At 46.3% G+C, this 23447-nt stretch overlaps 1 protein-coding gene across 1 annotated transcript in view; it reads right to left on the reverse strand.

Annotated features, from left to right (window-relative positions):
- ACADVL (acyl-CoA dehydrogenase very long chain) overlaps positions 1-23447 on the reverse strand; it is a 215595-nt gene that overhangs the window by 149454 nt on the left and 42694 nt on the right. Inside the window, exons 9-10 of the mRNA XM_088461850.1 lie at positions 19080-19202; positions 8867-9065 (exon numbers count right to left, since the gene is read on the reverse strand). Of these exons, the coding sequence (XP_088317976.1) occupies positions 8867-9065; positions 19080-19202 (322 nt within the window). The remainder of the gene's footprint in view (positions 1-8866; positions 9066-19079; positions 19203-23447) is intronic.

A 23447-nucleotide genomic window follows, 5' to 3' on the forward strand; every position in this document is an offset into this window, starting at 1 on the left:
CTCCTCCCATTACACCTTACTACACACATCTCTTCCCATTACACCTTACTACATAAATCTCCTTCCATTACACCTTACATCGTACATCTCCTCCTCCCATTACACCTTACTACGTACATCTCCTCCCATTACACATTACTAAATACACCTCCTCCCATTACACCTCACTACGTACATCTCCTCCCATTACACCTTACTACGTACATCTCCTCCCATTACACCTTACTACATACATCTCCTCCCATTACACCTCACTACATACATCTCCTCCCATTACACCTTACTACATACATCTCCTCCCATTACACCTTACTACATACACCTCCTCCCATTACACATTACTACATACATCTCCTCCCATTACACCTTACTACACACATCTCCTCCTCCCATTACACCTTACTACATACATCTCCTCCCATTACACCTTACTACATACACCTCCTCCCATTACACATTACTACATACATATCCTCCCATTACACCTTACTACGTACATCTCCTCCCATTACTACATACATCTCCTCCCATTACACCTTACTACGTACATCTCCTCCTCCCATTACACCTTACTACATACATCTCCTCCCATTACACCTTACTACATACATCTCCTCCCATTACACCTTACTACATACACCTCCTCCCATTACACCTTACTACATACACCTCCTCCCATTACACATTACTACATACATCTCCTCCCATTACACCTTACTACATACATCTCCTCCCATTACACCTTACTACACACATCTCCTCCCATTACTACACACATCTCCTCCCATTACTACATACATCTCCTCCCATTACACCTTACTACATACACCTCCTCCCATTACACCTTACTACATACACCTCCTCCCATTACACATTACTACATACATCTCCTCCCATTACACCTTACTACATACATCTCCTCCCATTACACCTTACTACACACATCTCCTCCCATTACTACATACACCTCCTCCCATTACACATTACTACATACATCTCCTCCCATTACACCTTACTACACACATCTCTTCCCATTACACCTTACTACATATATCTCCTCCCATTACACCTCACTACATACATCTCCTCCCATTACACCTTACTACATACATCTCCTCCCATTACACCTTACTACATACACCTCCTCCCATTACACATTACTATATACATCTCCTCCCATTACACCTTACTACACACATCTCCTCCTCCCATTACACCTTACTACATACATCTCCTCCCATTACACCTTACTACATACACCTCCTCCCATTACACCTTACTACATACATCTCCTCCCATTACACCTTACTACGTACATCTCCTCCCATTACACCTTACTACATACATCTCCTCCCATTACACCTTACTACATACACCTCCTCCCATTACACCTTACTACATACACCTCCTCCCATTACACATTACTACATACATCTCCTCCCATTACACCTTACTACATACATCTCCTCCCATTACACCTTACTACACACATCTCCTGCCATTACTCCATACACCTCCTCCCATTACACATTACTACATACATCTCCTCCCATTACACCTTACTACACACATCTCCTCCCATTACACCTTACTACATACATCTCCTCCATTTACACCTTACTACATACACCTCCTCCCATTACACATTACTACATACATCTCCTCCCATTACACCTTACTACATACATCTCCTCCCATTACACCTTACTACATACATCTCCTGCCATTACTACATACACCTCCTCCCATTACACATTACTACATACATCTCCTCCCATTACACCTTACTACACACATCTCCTCCCATTACACCTTACTACATACATCTCCTCCATTTACACCTTACTACATACACCTCCTCCCATTACACCTTACTACACACATCTCCTCCATTTACACCTTACTACATACACCTCCTCCATTTACACCTTACTACATACACCTCCTCCCATTACACCTTACTACATACATCTCCTCCCATTACACCTTACTACATACATCTCCTCCATTTACACCTTACTACATACACCTCCTCCCATTACACCTTACTACACACATCTCCTCCCATTACACTTTACTACATACATCTCCACCAATTACACCTTACTACATACATCTCCTCCCATTACAACGTACATCTCCTCAGATTACACCTTACTACACACATTTCCTCCCATTACACATTACTACGTACATCTCCTCCCATTACACCTTACTACACACATCTCCTCCCATTACACCTTACTACATACATCTCCTCCCATTACTACATACACCTCCTCCCATTACACCTTACTACACACATCTCCTCCCATTACACCTTACTACATACATCTCCTCCCATTACACCTTACTACATACATCTCCTCCCAATACACCTCACTACGTACATCTCCTCCTCCCATTACACCTTACTACATACATCTCCTCCCATTACACCTTACTACAAACATCTCCTCCCATTACTACGTACATCTCCTCCCATTACACCTTACTACGTACATCTCCTCGAATTACACCTTACTACGTACATCTCCTCCCATTACACCTTACTACAAACATCTCCTCCCATTACACCTCACTACGTACATCTCCTCCCATTACACCTTACTACATACATCTCCTCCCATTACACCTTACTACATACACCTCCTCCCATTACACATTACTACATACATCTCCTCCCATTACACCTTACTACACACATCTCTTCCCATTACACCTTACTACATATATCTCCTTCCATTACACCTTACTACGTACATCTCCTCCTCCCATTACACCTTACTACGTACATCTCCTCCCATTACACATTACTAAATACACCTCCTCCCATTACACCTCACTACGTACATCTCCTCCCATTACACCTTACTACGTACATCTCCTCCCATTACTACATACATCTCCTCCCATTACACATTACTACATACATCTCCACCCATTACACCTTACTACACACATCTCCTCCTCCCATTACACCTTACTACATACATCTCCTCCCATTACACCTTACTACATACATCTCCTCCCATTACACCTTACTACATACATCTCCTCCCATTACCCCTTACCACATACATCTCCTCCCATTACACCTTACTACGTACATCTCCTCCTCCCATTACACCTTACTACATACATCTCCTCCCATTACACCTTACTACATACACCTCCTCCAATTACACCTTACTACATACACCTCCTCCCATTACACATTACTACATACATCTCCTCCCATTACACCTTACTACATACATCTCCTCCCATTACACCTTACTACACACATCTCCTCCCATTACTACATACACCTCCTCCCATTACACATTACTACATACATCTCCTCCCATTACACCTTACTACACACATCTCTTCCCATTACACCTTACTACATATATCTCCTCCCATTACACCTTACTACGTACATCTCCTCCTCCCATTACACCTTACTACGTACATCTCCTCCCATTACACATTACTAAATACACCTCCTCCCATTACACCTCACTACGTACATCTCCTCCCATTACACTTTACTACATACATCTCCTCCCATTACACCTTACTACATACATCTCCCATTACTACATACATCTCCTCCCATTACACCTTACCACATACACCTCCTCCCATTACACATTACTACATACATCTCCTCCCATTACACCTAACTACGTACATCTCCTCCCATTACACCTTACTACGTACATCTCCTCCCATTACACCTTACTACGTACAGCTCCTCCCATTACACCTTACTACGTACACCTCCTCCCATTACACCTTACAACGTACATCTCCTCCCATTACACCTTACCACGTACATCTCCTCCCATTACACCTTACCACATACATCTCCTCCCATTGCACCTTACTACGTACATCTCCTCCCATTACACCTTACTACATACATCTCCTTCCATTACACCTTACTATGTACATCTCCTCATTACACCTTACTACGTACATCTCCTCCCATTACACCTTACTACGTACAGCTCCTACCATTACATCTTACTACGTACACCTCCACCCATTACACCTTACTACGTACATCTCCTCCCATTACACCTTACTACATACATCTCCTCCCATTACACCTTACTACATACATCTCCTCCCATTACACCTTACTACGTACACCTCCTCCCATTACACATAACTAAATACATCTCCTCCCATTACACCTTACTACATACATCTCCTCCCATTACACCTTACTACACACATCTCCTCCCATTACTACACACATCTCCTCCCATTACTACATACATCTCCTCCCATTACACCTTACTACATACACCTCCTCCCATTACACCTTACTACATACACCTCCTCCCATTACACATTACTACATACATCTCCTCCCATTACACCTTACTACATACATCTCCTCCCATTACACCTTACTACACACATCTCCTCCCATTACTACATACACCTCCTCCCATTACACATTACTACATACATCTCCTCCCATTACACCTTACTACACACATCTCTTCCCATTACACCTTACTACATATATCTCCTCCCATTACACCTCACTACATACATCTCCTCCCATTACACCTTACTACATACATCTCCTCCCATTACACCTTACTACATACACCTCCTCCCATTACACATTACTACATACATCTCCTCCCATTACACCTTACTACACACATCTCCTCCTCCCATTACACCTTACTACATACATCTCCTCCCATTACACCTTACTACATACACCTCCTCCCATTACACATTACTACATACATCTCCTCCCATTACACCTTACTACGTACATCTCCTCCCATTACACCTTACTACATACATCTCCTCCCATTACACCTTACTACATACACCTCCTCCCATTACACCTTACTACATACACCTCCTCCCATTACACATTACTACATACATCTCCTCCCATTACACCTTACTACATACATCTCCTCCCATTACACCTTACTACACACATCTCCTGCCATTACTCCATACACCTCCTCCCATTACACATTACTACATACATCTCCTCCCATTACACCTTACTACACACATCTCCTCCCATTACACCTTACTACATACATCTCCTCCATTTACACCTTACTACATACACCTCCTCCCATTACACATTACTACATACATCTCCTCCCATTACACCTTACTACATACATCTCCTCCCATTACACCTTACTACATACATCTCCTGCCATTACTACATACACCTCCTCCCATTACACATTACTACATACATCTCCTCCCATTACACCTTACTACACACATCTCCTCCCATTACACCTTACTACATACATCTCCTCCATTTACACCTTACTACATACACCTCCTCCCATTACACCTTACTACACACATCTCCTCCATTTACACCTTACTACATACACCTCCTCCATTTACACCTTACTACATACACCTCCTCCCATTACACCTTACTACATACATCTCCTCCCATTACACCTTACTACATACATCTCCTCCATTTACACCTTACTACATACACCTCCTCCCATTACACCTTACTACACACATCTCCTCCCATTACACTTTACTACATACATCTCCACCAATTACACCTTACTACATACATCTCCTCCCATTACAACGTACATCTCCTCAGATTACACCTTACTACACACATTTCCTCCCATTACACATTACTACGTACATCTCCTCCCATTACACCTTACTACACACATCTCCTCCCATTACACCTTACTACATACATCTCCTCCCATTACTACATACACCTCCTCCCATTACACCTTACTACACACATCTCCTCCCATTACACCTTACTACATACATCTCCTCCCATTACACCTTACTACATACATCTCCTCCCAATACACCTCACTACGTACATCTCCTCCTCCCATTACACCTTACTACATACATCTCCTCCCATTACACCTTACTACAAACATCTCCTCCCATTACTACGTACATCTCCTCCCATTACACCTTACTACGTACATCTCCTCGAATTACACCTTACTACGTACATCTCCTCCCATTACACCTTACTACAAACATCTCCTCCCATTACACCTCACTACGTACATCTCCTCCCATTACACCTTACTACATACATCTCCTCCCATTACACCTTACTACATACACCTCCTCCCATTACACATTACTACATACATCTCCTCCCATTACACCTTACTACACACATCTCTTCCCATTACACCTTACTACATATATCTCCTTCCATTACACCTTACTACGTACATCTCCTCCTCCCATTACACCTTACTACGTACATCTCCTCCCATTACACATTACTAAATACACCTCCTCCCATTACACCTCACTACGTACATCTCCTCCCATTACACCTTACTACGTACATCTCCTCCCATTACTACATACATCTCCTCCCATTACACATTACTACATACATCTCCACCCATTACACCTTACTACACACATCTCCTCCTCCCATTACACCTTACTACATACATCTCCTCCCATTACACCTTACTACATACATCTCCTCCCATTACACCTTACTACATACATCTCCTCCCATTACCCCTTACCACATACATCTCCTCCCATTACACCTTACTACGTACATCTCCTCCTCCCATTACACCTTACTACATACATCTCCTCCCATTACACCTTACTACATACACCTCCTCCCATTACACCTTACTACATACACCTCCTCCCATTACACATTACTACATACATCTCCTCCCATTACACCTTACTACATACATCTCCTCCCATTACACCTTACTACACACATCTCCTCCCATTACTACATACACCTCCTCCCATTACACATTACTACATACATCTCCTCCCATTACACCTTACTACACACATCTCTTCCCATTACACCTTACTACATATATCTCCTCCCATTACACCTTACTACGTACATCTCCTCCTCCCATTACACCTTACTACGTACATCTCCTCCCATTACACATTACTAAATACACCTCCTCCCATTACACCTCACTACGTACATCTCCTCCCATTACACTTTACTACATACATCTCCTCCCATTACACCTTACTACATACATCTCCCATTACTACATACATCTCCTCCCATTACACCTTACCACATACACCTCCTCCCATTACACATTACTACATACATCTCCTCCCATTACACCTAACTACGTACATCTCCTCCCATTACACCTTACTACGTACATCTCCTCCCATTACACCTTACTACGTACAGCTCCTCCCATTACACCTTACTACGTACACCTCCTCCCATTACACCTTACAACGTACATCTCCTCCCATTACACCTTACCACGTACATCTCCTCCCATTACACCTTACCACATACATCTCCTCCCATTACACCTTACTACACACATCTCTTCCCATTACACCTTACTATGTACATCTCCTCCCATTACACCTTACTACGTACATCTCCTCCCATTACACCTTACCACATACATCTCCTCCCATTACACCTTACTATGTACATCTCCTCCCATTACACCTTACTACGTACATCTCCTCCCATTACACCTTACTACGTACAGCTCCTACCATTACATCTTACTACGTACACCTCCTCCCATTACACCTTACTACGTACATCTCCTCCCATTACACCTTACTACATACATCTCCTCCCATTATACCTTACTACATACATCTCCTCCCATTACACCTTACTACGTACACCTCCTCCCATTACACCTTACTACATACATCTCCTCCCATTACACCTTACTACATACATCTCCTCCCATTACACCTTACTACATACATCTCCTCCCATTACACCTTACTACATACACCTCCTCCCATTACACCTTACTACATACATCTCCTCCCATTACACCTTACTACATACATCTCCTCCCATTACTACATACATCTCCTCCCATCACTACATACATCTCCTCCCATTACACCTTACTACATACATCTCCTCCCATTACACCTTACTACACATCTCCTCCCATTACACCTTACTACTACGTACATCTCCTCCCATTACACTACATACATCTCCTCCCATCACTACATACATCTCCTCCCATTACACCTTACTACACACATCTCCTCCCATTACACCTTACTACATACATCTCCTCCCATTACACCTTACTACATACACCTCCTCCCATTACTACACACATCTCCTCCCATTACACCTTACTACATACATCTCCTCCCATTACACCTTACTACATACATCTCCTCCCATTACTACACACATGTCCTCCCATTACACCTTACTACATACATCTCCTCCCATTACACCTTACTACATACACCTCCTCCCATTACACCTTACTACATACACCTCCTCCCATTACACCTTACTACATACATCTCCTCCTATTACACCTTACTACATACATCTCCTCCCATTACACCTTACTACACACATCTCCTCCCATTACACCTTACTACATACACCTCCTCCCATTACACCTTACTACATACACCTCCTCCCATTGCACCTTACTACATACATCTCCTCCCATTACACCTTACTACATACATCTCCTCCCATTACACCTTACTACATACATCTCCTCCCATTACACATTACTACATACATCTCCTCCCATTACACCTTACTACATACATCTCCTCCCATTACTACGTACATCTCCTCCCATTACACATTAATACATACATCTCCTCCCATTACACCTTACTACATACACCTCCTCCCATTACACCTTACTACATACATCTCCTCCCATTACACCTTACTACATACATCTCCTCCCATTACACCTTACTACATACATCTCCTCCCATTGGACCTTACTACATATATCTCCTCCCCCTGAATTATACAACCCTTCATCCTATTTACTTTGCCCGTAGTGGTGGCAGCTGGCACTGTACTCACCGCTCTTTGGATCATTCCCTTCATGGTGCCAGACAGCGCGGCCGCCATCCCGAAACGTCCATTGTTTAGTATATTCATGGCCACTTTGAATCCATTGCCCTCTCCCCCGAGCACGTTCTCAGAAGGAACACGGACTTCATCAAAGTGTACTGCAGCCGTGTTACTGGCCCGGATACCCAGCTTCTTGTCCGGGGGACCACTAGGCAAGAGACACAACACTTGTTATGGATAAAGGAGAGAGGAAGAGGAATAATATAGGGAGAGTGTTGGAGAGTATCCAGTTATATATATATATATATATATATATATGTATATGTGTGTTATATGGCCTTTATTTAATCATAGTCACATAAGAGGACTGTATCATAGCTCAGACACTGGTTTACCAGGTTAATTAACATATCTACAGATGTAGCAAGATCACAAACTGTCTAAGGCAAAAGATTAACATCTCAACACATGTGGCCATGAGTTCTCCGGCCTTTGGTGTAACACATATAGACCACTTCCTGCCTGAGGCCCTCCTAACACAATAAGGTGAGGACCACCCCACAAGGTTTCAGCTGACAAAGGAATAACCACATCCCACAGGTGAGAGAGCACATGAATTAGCCCAGAGGAACCAGAGAACCACTCAGTGCTACAGCCAGGCCAGAAGGATGGGATGTCAACACTCCTTAATGGGGGAGCCGGCTCTTTTCCTCCTCACCAGACACTTGGCTTACATGGACCGCGATAATGGCATGGTTAATGGTTTGTGTCATTATTATAGGCCTGTGGTGCGATCTAGGCCGTATCATATACTGTATATTGTAGTTCTGTGGTGTTTTGGGTGCCAGGGGCAACATACAGGTAAATGATTCATAGTGGAGTTTTTGTCTATTCATATATCACAGGGTTAGTTTTATACATGGATGGCTGGCTGTAGTATACACATATATATTGTTGATGGTTAGATGTGTGTTATTTAGTGAAAGATGGCTGATTCCATGTGCTCCTTCTGCCTCCCCCCAATGACCAATGTGCTTGGAACAATAGTACAGCCGGGGATGCATAGGTTTGGTATGTGTTGTAGTACTGTGGTTTAGCTGTAATATGGTTTTATTTAGGAGATATTATGATGGAATAATTATATTGTAATAGATTTATAAGTACTATACACTGATAGCTATACCTTAGGCCTTGAACCATGTGCTTGATACAATAAGGGTTGTGTGTATAATGTGATATTAAGGATGGATGTGATTGTCTATATATGTCAAATAGGTTTGTTATTCTGAGAGATGAATTTGGAAAGGTGTCAGTAATTAGTTAAGATGGCCGCCACCATGTGGCCTAAACAAAGGAATCTATGTGCTTCTTCCCCCCCTGCCCCCATCTCACTAATAGATATCGTATCTGCAAAAGAGCATTGAGGTTTTACCCTATTACCACCGGCATACAATATCCAATTTACAGATTTATTATAGTATTGCAAGTAATGTGTGATGACGTTGGTGTAATGGAGGAGGTAAGAACCTTAGATGGATAGGTATGTGTATTACGTTGGTGTAATGGAGGAGGTAAGAACCTTAGATGGATAGGTATGTGTATTACGTTGGTGTAACGGAGGAGGTAAGAATCTTAGATGGATAGGTATGTGTATTGCGTTGGTGTAACGGAGGAGGTAAGAACCTTAGATGGATAGGTATGTGGATTACGTTGGTGTAACGGAGGAGGTAAGAACCTTAGATGGATAGGTATGTGTATTACGTTGGTGTAATGGAGGAGGTAAAAACCTTAGATGGATAGGTATGTGTATTACGTTGGTGTAATGGAGGAGGTAAAAACCTTAGATGGATAGGTATGTGTATTACGTTGGTGTAATGGAGGAGGTAAGAACCTTAGATGGATAGGTATGTGTATTACGTTGGTGTAATGGAGGAGGTAAGAACCTTAGATGGATAGGTATGTGTATTACGTTGGTGTAATGGAGGAGGTAAGAACCTTAGATGGATAGGTATGTGTATTACGTTGGTGTAATGGAGGAGGTAAGAACCTTAGATGGATAGGTATGTGTATTACGTTGGTGTAATGGAGGAGGTAAGAACCTTAGATGGATAGGTATGTGTATTACGTTGGTGTAATGGAGGAGGTAAGAACCTTAGATGGATAGGTATGTGTATTACGTTGGTGTAATGGAGGAGGTAAGAACCTTAGATGGATAGGTATGTGTATTACGTTGGTGTAATGGAGGAGGTAAGAACCTTAGATGGATAGGTATGTGTATTACGTTGGTGTAATGGAGGAGGTAAGAACCTTAGATGGATAGATATGTGTATTACGTTGGTGTAATGGAGGAGGTAAGAACATTAGATGGATAGGTATGTGTATTACGTTGGTGTAATGGAGGAGGTAAGAACCTTAGATGGATAGGTATGTGTATTACGTTGGTGTAATGGAGGAGGTAAGAACCTTAGATGGATAGGTATGTGTATTACGTTGGTGTAATGGAGGAGGTAAGAACCTTAGATAGATAGGTATGTGTATTACGTTGGTATAATGTAGTATGTTATCACAGTTATGACCATTGATAGATATCCGTGTTGTAGGATTATGTACAGAGCTATAGCATCATGGGAGTTTTCTCACATTCACAATGGAGATTATCTTTGAACCATGAGGCTTGGGAACTAATAACATGTGGCACCCCATCCCCCACATATCCTCCACACATCCCCCACCCCCATACTAACTCTCTCTCTCTGTATACCTTACATTGTATCTGACTAATACTGCTGTATGACACACTGTACTGTATGTGACCTTTATTAGTATCAATTTCTTTATATAAATACACTTTTACTTTAATACATCCGGTGTGTAAATCAGATTGAAGTGAGATGATTTCAGGGTATATTATAACTTTATAGTAACTGATAAACATAGAATATTTGCTACAGACATGTGAGATTAATACTCAGTGCAAACAGAGAAACAGATGACGGACTCATCAACGCCCAGCCCAAACCCCTGGACCTGGGAACATGAAATCGGGGAGGATATGTCTTCCATGACGTAGGTGGCCACTACGGAGGGATTTTTTTCGACTCCTAAGGGGGTGAAAAGGGCTAAAATTCCCCCCCCCCTGTACAATGTCCTGACTGACTGTCTCATCGTGGTTGCAGCACAGTTCAATATTCACCAACTGTCACCGCAAGGGCTGCCAAACATCACTGGCAGAGGGAGGGGAATGTGTTACTACACAGGTGAGGGAGGGGAATATGTTACCACACAGATGGAGGAGAATGTGTTACTACATAGATGAAGGAGGGGAATGTGTTACTACACAGGTGAAGGAGGGGAATGTGTTACTACACAGGTGAGGGAGGGGAATGTGTTACTACACAGGTGAAGGAGGGGAATGTGTTACTACACAGGTGAGGGAGGGGAATATGTTACCACAAAGATGGAGGAGAATGTGTTACTACATAGATGAAGGAGGGGAATGTGTTACTACACAGGTGAAGGAGGGGAATGTGTTACTACACAGGTGAGGGAGGGGAATGTGTTACTACACAGGTGAGGGAGGGGAATGTGTTACTACACAGGTGAGGGAGGGGAATGTGTTACTACACAGGTGAAGGAGGGGAATGTGTTACTGCACAGATAGAGGAGGGGAATGTATTACTACACAGGTGAGGGAGGGGAATGTGTTACTACACAGGTGAAGGAGGGGAATGTGTTACTACACAGGTGAGGGAGGGGAATGTGTTACTACACAGGTGAAGGAGGGGAATGTGTTACTACACAGGTGAGGGAGGGGAATGTGTTACTACACAGGTGAGGGAGGGGAATGCGTTACCACACAGGTGAGGGCGGGGAATGTGTTACTACACAGTGGATGGAGAGGAATGTGTTACCACACAGATGGAGGGGAATGTGTTACTACACAGATGAAGGAGGGGAATGTGTTACTACACAGGTGAAGGAGGGGAATGTGTTACCACACAGATGGAGGAGAATGTGTTACTACATAGATGAAGGAGGGGAATGTGTTACTACACAGGTGAAGGAGGGGAATGTGTTACTACACAGGTGAGGGAGGGGAATGTGTTACTACACAGGTGAAGGAGGGGAATGTGTTACTACACAGGTGAGGGAGGGGAATATGTTACCACAAAGATGGAGGAGAATGTGTTACTACATAGATGAAGGAGGGGAATGTGTTACTACACAGGTGAAGGAGGGGAATGTGTTACTACACAGGTGAGGGAGGGGAATGTGTTACTACACAGGTGAGGGAGGGGAATGTGTTACTACACAGGTGAAGGAGGGGAATGTGTTACTACACAGGTGAAGGAGGGGAATGTGTTACTGCACAGATAAAGGAGGGGAATGTATTACTACACAGGTGAGGGAGGGGAATGTGTTACTACACAGGTGAAGGAGGGGAATGTGTTTCTACACAGGTGAGGGAGGGGAATGTGTTACTACACAGGTGAGGGAGGGGAATGTGTTACTACACAGGTGAGGGAGGGGAATGCGTTACCACACAGGTGAGGGCGGGGAATGTGTTACTACACAGTGGATGGAGAGGAATGTGTTACCACACAGATGGAGGGGAATGTGTTACTACACAGATGAAGGAGGGGAATGTGTTACTACACAGGTGAAGGAGGGGAATGTGTTACTACACAGGTGAGGGAGGGGAATGTGTTACTACACAGGTGAGGGAGGGGAATGTGTTACTACACAGCGGATGGAGGGGAATGTGTTACCACACAGATGGAGGGGAATGTGTTACCACACAGATGGAGGGGAATGTGTTACTACATAGATGAAGGAGGGGAATGTGTTACTACACGGTGAAGGAGGGGAATGTGTTACTACACAGGTGAGGGAGGGGAATGTGTTACTGCACAGATAAAGGAGGGGAATGTATTACTACACAGGTGAGGGAGGGGAATGTGTTACTACACAGGTGAAGGAGGGGAATGTATTACTACACAGGTGAAGGAGGGGAATGTGTTACTACACAGGTGATGGAGGGGAATGTGTTACTACACAGGTGAGGGAGGGGAATGTGTTACTACACAGGTGAGGGTGGGGAATGTGTTACTACACAGCGGATGGAGGGGAATGTGTTACCACACAGGTGGAGGGGAGTGTGTTACCACACAGATGGAGGGGAATGTGTTACTACATAGATGAAGGAGGGGAATGTGTTACTACACAGGTGAAGGAGGGGAATGTGTTACTACACAGGTGAGGGAGGGGAATGTGTTACTGCACAGATAAAGGAGGGGAATGTATTACTACACAGGTGAGGGAGGGGAATGTGTTACTACACAGGTGAAGGAGGGGAATGTGTTACTACACAGGTGAAGGAGGGGAATGTGTTACTACACAGGTGAGGGAGGGGAATGTGTCACTACACAGGTGAGGGAGGGGAATGTGTCACTACACAGGTGAGGGAGGGGAATGAAGCATCTATTTTCCACCTCACGTTTAACATATGCAGTACCTGCTCCTATCTATCTAACACTCTTTTACACTTCACGTTTCCCGCTAGAGGGATGCCCTGGGGTGGCTCAGCTGCGTTGGTTTGGGGGTGACCTGCGCTCTGGACTTTAACCCCAGTGTGTTAGGGACCTACCCTAAGAGGTTACCGGAACGTGGTGGGTAGGCCCACAACCTTGGCCATGATGTACTAATGTTGGAGTTGCGCACTTGTAATTTTTCCTTTTGTGTCTACAACATTAGTCTCAACAGGTAGCACCCTCATTATCTATATTCAGGGTGCTCAGTCTATGGCCCTTCGCCATAAGCAGAGATAATTAGACATACTGTACATAAATAGTGTAGTTACAGCAGGGGAGAGTGGGGGTGGCTGAGATTGTATATAGAGGAAGAGAGAGAGTACAAACCATGCTGCTACACAAGGGGGCACATACTCATATTGTGTGTGTATGCAGAGAAAAAGGAGAGTTATGGTAAAACGTACCCGTGTTAACTCTCTTTCTTCAAAGTCCATAGGGTCCACAGGGAGACAATGGAGGTGTAGGTGGTACTTGGAGGACCGGACACCAACAGCAAAGCTTTCTCCAATCCCAGGATGCTCTGGTCCTTCCCCTTATACTCGGCCTACAGCTGCTCCGGTCCTTCCCCTATACCCCGCCCACAGCCTGAGGCAATTCAGTTTTGTGAAGAAGCCCAAGGCAGGAGCAGGACAGGAGAGAAGGAAGACTGGTACACTGGGGAATCACACTCACAGCCTGAGGCAATTCAGTTTTGTGAAGAAGCCCAAGGCAGGAGCAGGACAGGAGAGAAGGAAGACTGGTACACTGGGGAATCACACTAACACAGAGAAGGATACAAGTGACCAAGAGAAGAAACCCATAGAAGCCAGGTGCGTCAGGGTGGGTGCCCTGTGGACCCTATGGACTTCGAAGAAAGAGAGTTAACAAGGGTAAGTTTTACCATAACTCTCCTTTTCTTCTTCAGGGTGCATAGGGCTCTACAGGGAGATAATGGGAATGTCCCAAAGCAGTTGTTGAAGGGGGGGAAGCTCCTGAGCTGAGAGGAGAACCCAGCGCCTGACAGAAGCATCCTGAGAGACAAAAGTATCAAAGGCATAGAACCTAAGAAAGGTGTGGACAGAAGACCATGTGGCCGTCTTTCATAGTTGTTCAGCAGAGGCGCCACGTCAGACTGCCCATGAGGGACCCACAGAGCGAGTAGAATGAGCAGATACTGTAGCTGGCACAAGAAGACCAGTCTGCGTGTAAGTCTGTGAGATAGTCATGAGAAGCCATCTGGCCAGAGTCTGTTTGTTAGCTGGTCATCCCCTCTTGTGGAATCCATATAGGACAAAGAGGGAATCCGATTTCCTGATGGAACTAGTACAGTCCACGTAGATCTTCAGAGCACGGACCACATCCAAAGAGGCCTCACCTGCCGAGAGGTTTGGTGATTAAAAGGCCGGAACTAAGGTGGAAAAGGGAGACCACCTTGGGAAGGAAGCCAGGGCGTGTTTGGAGAACAGCCCTGTCCGAATGAAAGATCAGGAATGAGAAGCGACATGAGAGCACCCCTAAATCCGATACCCTACGGGCCGTTGCTATAGCCAGAAGAAACAGTGTCTTCGCAGTGAGCCATTTGACAGCCACTGATTCCATGGGTTTGAATGGAGGTTCCGGGAGTGCGTGTAGAAGCACTGAGAAATCCCACAGAGCCACATGAGGGACAAATGGAGGTCATATACGTAGAACACCTTGCATGAAGGTGTGAACATACAGTAGAGGAGCAATTCTGCACTGGAACCAGAAGGACATAGCTGAGACATGTATTTTCAGAGAGGCTAGGCGTAGTCCAAGATCCAGTCCAGCTTAGGTAAGGACTCTAGAAACCCTAAAAACCTGAGGGTCATAGTTTCTAGTAGCACACCATTGGAAATATGTATGCCACACTCGTTGATAAATCCTTGCAGAGGCCGGTTTACGTGCTCTGAGCATGGTCTGGACCACAGAGTTAGAGAACCCTTTAGATCTTAGGAGGGATGTCTCAAGAGCCAAGCCATTAAAGACAGATCGGCCCGGTCCGGATGTAGACAGGGACCCTGAGACAACAGGTCTGGTCGCAGAGGAAGTTGGAGAGGAACGTCTATGGAGAGACTTTGAAGGTCGGAGTAACAATGGCGTCTGGGCCAAGCCGGAGCCACCAAGAGAACCATTCCCCCCTCCAGCTTGAACTTCTGAAGAGCTACCACAGGGACCACTAGGTGGTCCGCAATTTTTGCCAACACCTGTGAAAAAGAAGCCCAGGGGGGTCCTGAAGAGAGGACGCAGGGGCTCAGGGGCCAGGTGCCGTATAACAAGATGTACAAAGACCATCCTGAATGAGATCCTCTGAAGCTAAGCAGGACTTACAAGAAACCAGAGGGGAGCAGTAGGCTGCCTATGCCAGACATAGCTGCAAGATAATGTAGCACACGATCTGGCACAGTGCAGCATGCCAGGGTTATCATGAAAGAAAGGGAAAGGTATAAGCTGACAGTAGTGAGAAGCAGCGCTAGCACAAGTCACATACAATGCAGAGTATATAATATAACCGCAGTGGCTGGTAGGATATAGCGCTGTATAACCTGGCCCTTGGGAGAGGTATACAGGGAGACCGGACCCACGCTCCCGGAGACCTGAATGCAGAAAATGGCTGCTGTGAGTCTCAGAGGGGGCGGAGGGCGAGGGAGGAGCAGCAGGACCGCAGTGGAATGGCGCCCTGAGCCGGGGGAGGGGCCGCAGGGAGAGCGCCTTCTCCCCTATGCTGACATCAACCACCGGGTCGCCTGGCTATAAATATCCCTGCACCCTCGTGGTCTAACGGAGTCCCCGTCAAATTGGTGTCCGCATCAGCGCCTCCACAAGCGGGGATCCGCCTTACCTGTCCCCTTGAGTCCCGGCTGCAGTCTGGGGTCCGAGGCGTCCTGCTAGCTAGGTTCCTCCTTAGAGCCTCGCCAGAAGTACCTAGCCGAGGGGTGGTGTCGCGGTTCCGCGGAGGGGTGATGGAATAGTAGTGCTGACGCCCAGAGGACTGTCTAGCACTGCTGCTCTTGTAGTAAAAACATGAAAATATAAGTAAATCATAACAATAAAGCTTAGAGCAGCCCCACTGTCTAATGGTGATCCAGCTCCTGCCGGACACCGGATTTGCCTTCAGGCTGTGGGCGGGGTATAGGGGGAAGGACCGGAGCATCCTGGGATAGGAAAAAGTTTTGCTGCTGGTGTCCAGTCCTCCAAGTACCACCTACACCCCAATGTCTCCCTGTGGACCCTGAGGAAGAAATACCGGCTACTTTTGCATGTAGCCCACAAATGTTGGACAGCTGTATGCTTACACTGGGCACGCACAATACGACGCGGATTGGAACCATATATCGTACACATCGTATAATGTGCACATCTGATCCGTCATTCATTGGACAGTCTCATTGATGTGCTGCACATCCAATGGAACCATGCAATGAATGGAGCGGCGTGGTTACATGCAGCTGTAGCGTTATATGGATGGCCGCATCGCTGGGTCGCACCATCGGAAGGTGTACGCTGCAATGTAGATATGAGCTAGTAGCGGCGCATCTACCTCTTGGCCAGGATGGCACTCTCCAAGGACATTGGCCGAGGGTGTGGCGCCGCTTCCCGCAGGCCGACTAATAGGCCCCCATAAGGTATATGCAGCCGGTACAATAAAGTTTTCTCACCATACTGCACCACTGAGGAGCCGCCGCCCAGAGGGAAGATGAGCAGCAGTAAGAAGAGAGCAAGGTAAGTCACTGGGCCGGAGCCAGAGGGATGTAAGGGGCTGGAGAGACCTGGGGGGGCCTGCAGAGACATAGGGGTGGGGTCTGAAAAGACAGAGGAGGCCTCGAGAGACAATTGGTGGTGGTGGTGGGGTTGGAGTGACATAGGGCCAGACTAGAGAGGCACAGGGGCCTGGAGTGACAGGGGGGACCTGGAGAGACACAAGGGGGGCCTGAAGTGACACAAGCGGGGCCTAGAGAGACACGGTAGCCTGGAGAGACACAAAGTAGTGAAATGGGGGGCCTGGAGAGACACAGGAGCGGCCCGGAGAGTCACAGGGAGGGGGCTAGAGTGATACGGGGGGTAGTCTGAAGTGACACAAGGGGAACCTAGAGAGAGACAGAAAGGTAAGGATTGACACAGGGTGGGCCTGAAGTGACAGGGACGAGACCTGGAGTGACACATGGGGAGCCTAGAGAGACACTGGGGGCTTAAGTGACATGGGGGAGCTCAAATGACACAGGGGGGCCAAGAATGGCTATGGGGGGCAGGAGTGACACAGGGGGCACCAATTCATTACTTTGCCTGGGGTGCTCAGACTAACTCTCTGCACATTGCACATCTGCCCCCTGTAGTGCAGCATGGTCTTACCAAGAGGACAAGGTACTGGGTTGTGTTTTGCTTTGCTCCCATCTCAGAAACAGCAGCAATAGGTTCAGTGCATACAGACGCTCAGAGTTATTATTAGTGATGTATATAGGGCTGCCATACCACGCGGATCACAGACTGTCCTGCCTCCAGCACATGCTACAGTAATACCAGCCTATAATCCCTGGTGCTCGCACACTGCGAGAACATCACAGCAGCTCGTAGTCGGCGACAGCGGAGATTGTGCAATAGATAGAATTCAGTATAAATGACAGCAAATCACTCACCTGGTCACCCCCTCTCCTCTCTCCACAATGAACGCTGTGATCTTCTCTCTCATACCCCCACTAGAAGGGTCCGGGACTTGGGTCTTTGCAAACACAGTAAATAAGTCTGCAATGCCTCCATTACTGAAAGAGAAAGAGCGAATGGCATTACCTCCCTGTACAGCTCACACGGGCCACACCATGCACATAGCCGTGGGGTCTACACCTAGAGGTAGCCAAGGCCGTGCCCACCTCCCACACGCGCCAGCTTCCACAGCTACATGCTTCCTCTACAGGCCAATGGTGCGTGTACTGGTGGAGGCAGGACATGTAATATAGCCCCCAGCCCTAGATCAGGATGTAATATAGCCCCCAGCCCTAGATCAGGATGTAATATAGCCCCCAGCCCTAGATCAGGATGTAATATAGCCCCCAGCCCTACATCAGGATGTAATATAGCCCCCAGCCATACATCAGGATGTAATAAAGCCCCAGCCCTACATCAGGATGTAATATAGCCCCCAGCCCTACATCAGGATGTAATATAGCCCCCAGCCCTAGATCAGGATGTAATATAGCCCCCAGGCCTACATCAGGATGTAATATAGCCCCCAGCCCTACATCAGGATGTAATATAGCCCCCAGCCCTACATCAGGATGTAATATAGCCCCCAGCCCTACATCAGGATGTAATATAGCCCCCAGCCCTAGATCAGGATGTAATATAGCCCCCAGCCCTACATCAGGATGTAATATAGCCCCCAGCCATACATCAGGATGTAATATAGCCCCCAGCCATACATCAGGATGTAATAAAGCCCCAGCCCTACATCAGGATGTAATATAGCCCCCAGCCCTACATCAGGATGTAATATAGCCCCCAGCCCTAGATCAGGATGTAATATAGCCCCCAGGCCTAGATCAGGATGTAATATAGCCCCCAGCCCTACATCAGGATGTAATATAGCCCCCCAGGCCTAGATCAGGATGTAATATAGCCCCCAACCCTAGATCAGGATGTAATATAGCCCCCAGTCCTAGATCAGGATGTAATATAGCCCCCAGTCCTAGATCAGGATGTAATATAGCCCCCAGCCCTAGATCAGGATGTAATATAGCCCCCAGCCCTAGATCAGGATGTAATATAGCCCCCAGCCCTAGATCAGGATGTAATATAGCCCCCAGGCCTAGATCAGGATGTAATATAGCCCCCAGCCCTACATCAGGATGTAATATAGCCCCCAGCCCTAGATCAGGATGTAATATAGCCCCCAGCCCTACATCAGGATGTAATATAGCCCCCAGCCCTACATCAGGATGTAATATAGCCCCCAGCCCTACATCAGGATGTAATATAGCCCCCAGCCCTACATCAGGATGTAATATAGCCCCCAGCCCTACATCAGGATGTAATATAGCCCCCAGCCCTACATCAGGATGTAATATAGCCCCCAGCCCTACATCAGGATGTAATATAGCCCCCAGCCCTACATCAGGATGTAATATAGCCCCCAGCCCTACATCAGGATGTAATATAGCCCCCAGCCCTACATCAGGATGTAATATAGCCCCCAGCCCTAGATCAGGATGTAATATAGCCCCCAGCCCTACATCAGGATGTAATATAGCCCCCAGCCCTACATCAGGATGTAATATAGCCCCCAGCCCTAGATTAGGATGTAATATAGCCCCCAGCCCTAGATTAGGATGTAATATAGCCCCCAGCCCTAGATTAGGATGTCTAGGGCTGGGGGTTTTCACAGATGCGGGGATTGTATTGCGTGCAAGGCGGTCCCTGCATCTAAAACTAAGATTACTAATTTTATAGTAAAAGGTGAAGAATATAAAATGAACAGCTTTATTACCTGTCATACGGCGAATGTTATATATTTATTGAAATGTAGGTGTGGTTTGATATACATAGGACGTACATCTAGGTCCTTAAAAACTGGCCTAGCGGAGCATGTCAGGAATGTTAGGAAAGAGCTGACTACACACACCCTGTCATTTTACAGTATCCCACAACTGTTCTACCAAAGATTTCATTGAGTTTATGGGGACACAAAATATAAAATCTAACTGGAAAGACGGATATTGAGGGGAACCTTGCTCCAGCAGAAATGCAATCGATATTTAAATTACAAACATTGACACCTGGAGGGTTAAATGCGGACTTTGAGCTGAAGTGTTTTTTTTTTTTAAATAATTTTTCCAATTTTAAGATCTGAATTTTAAATATTTTATATTTCATCTATTTTTGTGTCCGAGAGAAGGATTTCAATATAATATGATTTTTGTGCAGTTCCGGTTCTGCCCTAATTGTAAACGGGGAATGAATAGTATAAATAGGAGAATATAGCACAGTCCCCATTGAATGCGGAACGCGTTGGCTGCTGGGAGCTGAGCAATTGAAAAGGACCCTTGGACTATTGGAGGTATATTTAGGTGACTGTACTGTTGATCCCGACATCTGTACACTCTTCCCATCTATGTTATCACTATATTACTCCCCCCTGTCACTTAGAGAACAATAATCTGGGGACTTTCATTGAAGACGCATCCGTCATTATTACTACCGACACTTCCGCAGACGCATCCGTCATCATTAGCACCGACACTTCCGCAGACGCATCCGTCATCATTACTACCGACACTTCCGCAGACGCATCCGTCATCACTACTACAGGCATTTCCGCAGACGCAGCCGTCATCATTAGTGCCGACACTTCCGCAGACGCATCAGTCATCATTAGTGCCGACATTTCCGCAGACGAATCCGTCATCATTACTACAGGCACTTCCGCAGACGCATCCGTCATCATTACTACAGGCATTTCCGCAGACGCAACCGTCATCATTAGTGCCAACACTTCCGCAGACGCATCCGTCATCATTAGTACCGACACTTCTGCAGACACATCCGTCATCATTGGCACCGACACTTCCGCAGACGCATCAGTCATCACTACTACAGGCATTTCCGCAGACGCAGCCGTCATCATTAGTGCCGACACTTCCGCAGACGCATCCGTCATCATTAGTACCGACACTTCCGCAGACACATCCGTCATCATTAGCACCGACAATTCCGCAGACGCATCCGTCATCATTACTACCGACACTTCCGCAGACGCATCCGTCATCATTACTACAGACACTTCCGCAGACGCATCCGTCATCATTACTACCGACACTTCCGCAGACGCATCCGTCATCATTACTACAGACACTTCCGCAGACGCATCCGTCATCATTACTACCGACACTTCCGCAGACGCATCCGTCATCATTACTACCGACACTTCCGCAGACGCATCCGTCATCATTACTGCCGACACTTCCGCAGACGCATCCGTCATCACTACTACAGGCATTTCCGCAGGCGCATCCGTCATCATTAGTGCCGACACTTCCGCAGACGCATCCGTCATCACTAGTGCCGACACTTCCGCAGACGCATCCGTCATCATTACTACCGACACTTCCGCAGACGCATCCGTCATCATTAGTACCGACACTTCCGCAGACGCATCCGTCATCATTACTACCGACACTTCCGCAGACGCATCCGTCATCATTAGTACCGACACTTCCGCAGACGCATCCGTCATCATTACTACCGACACTTCCGCAGACGCATCCGTCATCATTACTACCGACACTTCCGCAGACGCATCCGTCATCATTACTACCGACACTTCCGCAGACGCATCAGTCATCATCACTAGTACAGACACTTCCGCAGACGCATCCGTCATCATTAGTACCGACACATCCGCAGACGCATCCGTCATCACTACTACAGGCATTTCCACAGACGCATCCGTCATCATTAGTGCCGACACTTCCGCAGACGCATCCGTCATCATTAGTGCCGACATTTCCGCAGACGAATCCGTCATCATTACTACAGGCACTTCCGCAGACGCATCCGTCATCACTACTACAGGCATTTCCGCAGACGCATCCGTCATCATTAGTACCGACACTTCCGCAGACGCATCTGTCATCATTACTACCGACACTTCCGCAGACGCATCAGTCATCATTACTACCGACACTTCCGCAGACGCATCCGTCATCATTACTACCGACACTTCCGCAGACGCATCCGTCATCATTACTACCGACACTTCCGCAGACGCATCCGTCATCATTAGTACCGACACTTCCGCAGACGCATCCGTCATCATTAGTACCGACACTTCCGCAGACGCATCCGTCATCATTACTACCGACACTTCCGCAGACGCATCCGTCATCATCACTAGTACAGACACTTCCGCAGACGCATCCGTCATCATTAGTACCGACACATCCGCAGACGCATCCGTCATCACTACTACAGGCATTTCCACAGACGCATCCGTCATCATTAGTGCCGACATT

Source organism: Taudactylus pleione, unplaced genomic scaffold, assembly GCF_031769625.1.
Source record: "Taudactylus pleione unplaced genomic scaffold, aTauple2 ptg001110l, whole genome shotgun sequence".
Lineage (NCBI taxonomy): Eukaryota > Metazoa > Chordata > Amphibia > Anura > Myobatrachidae > Taudactylus > Taudactylus pleione.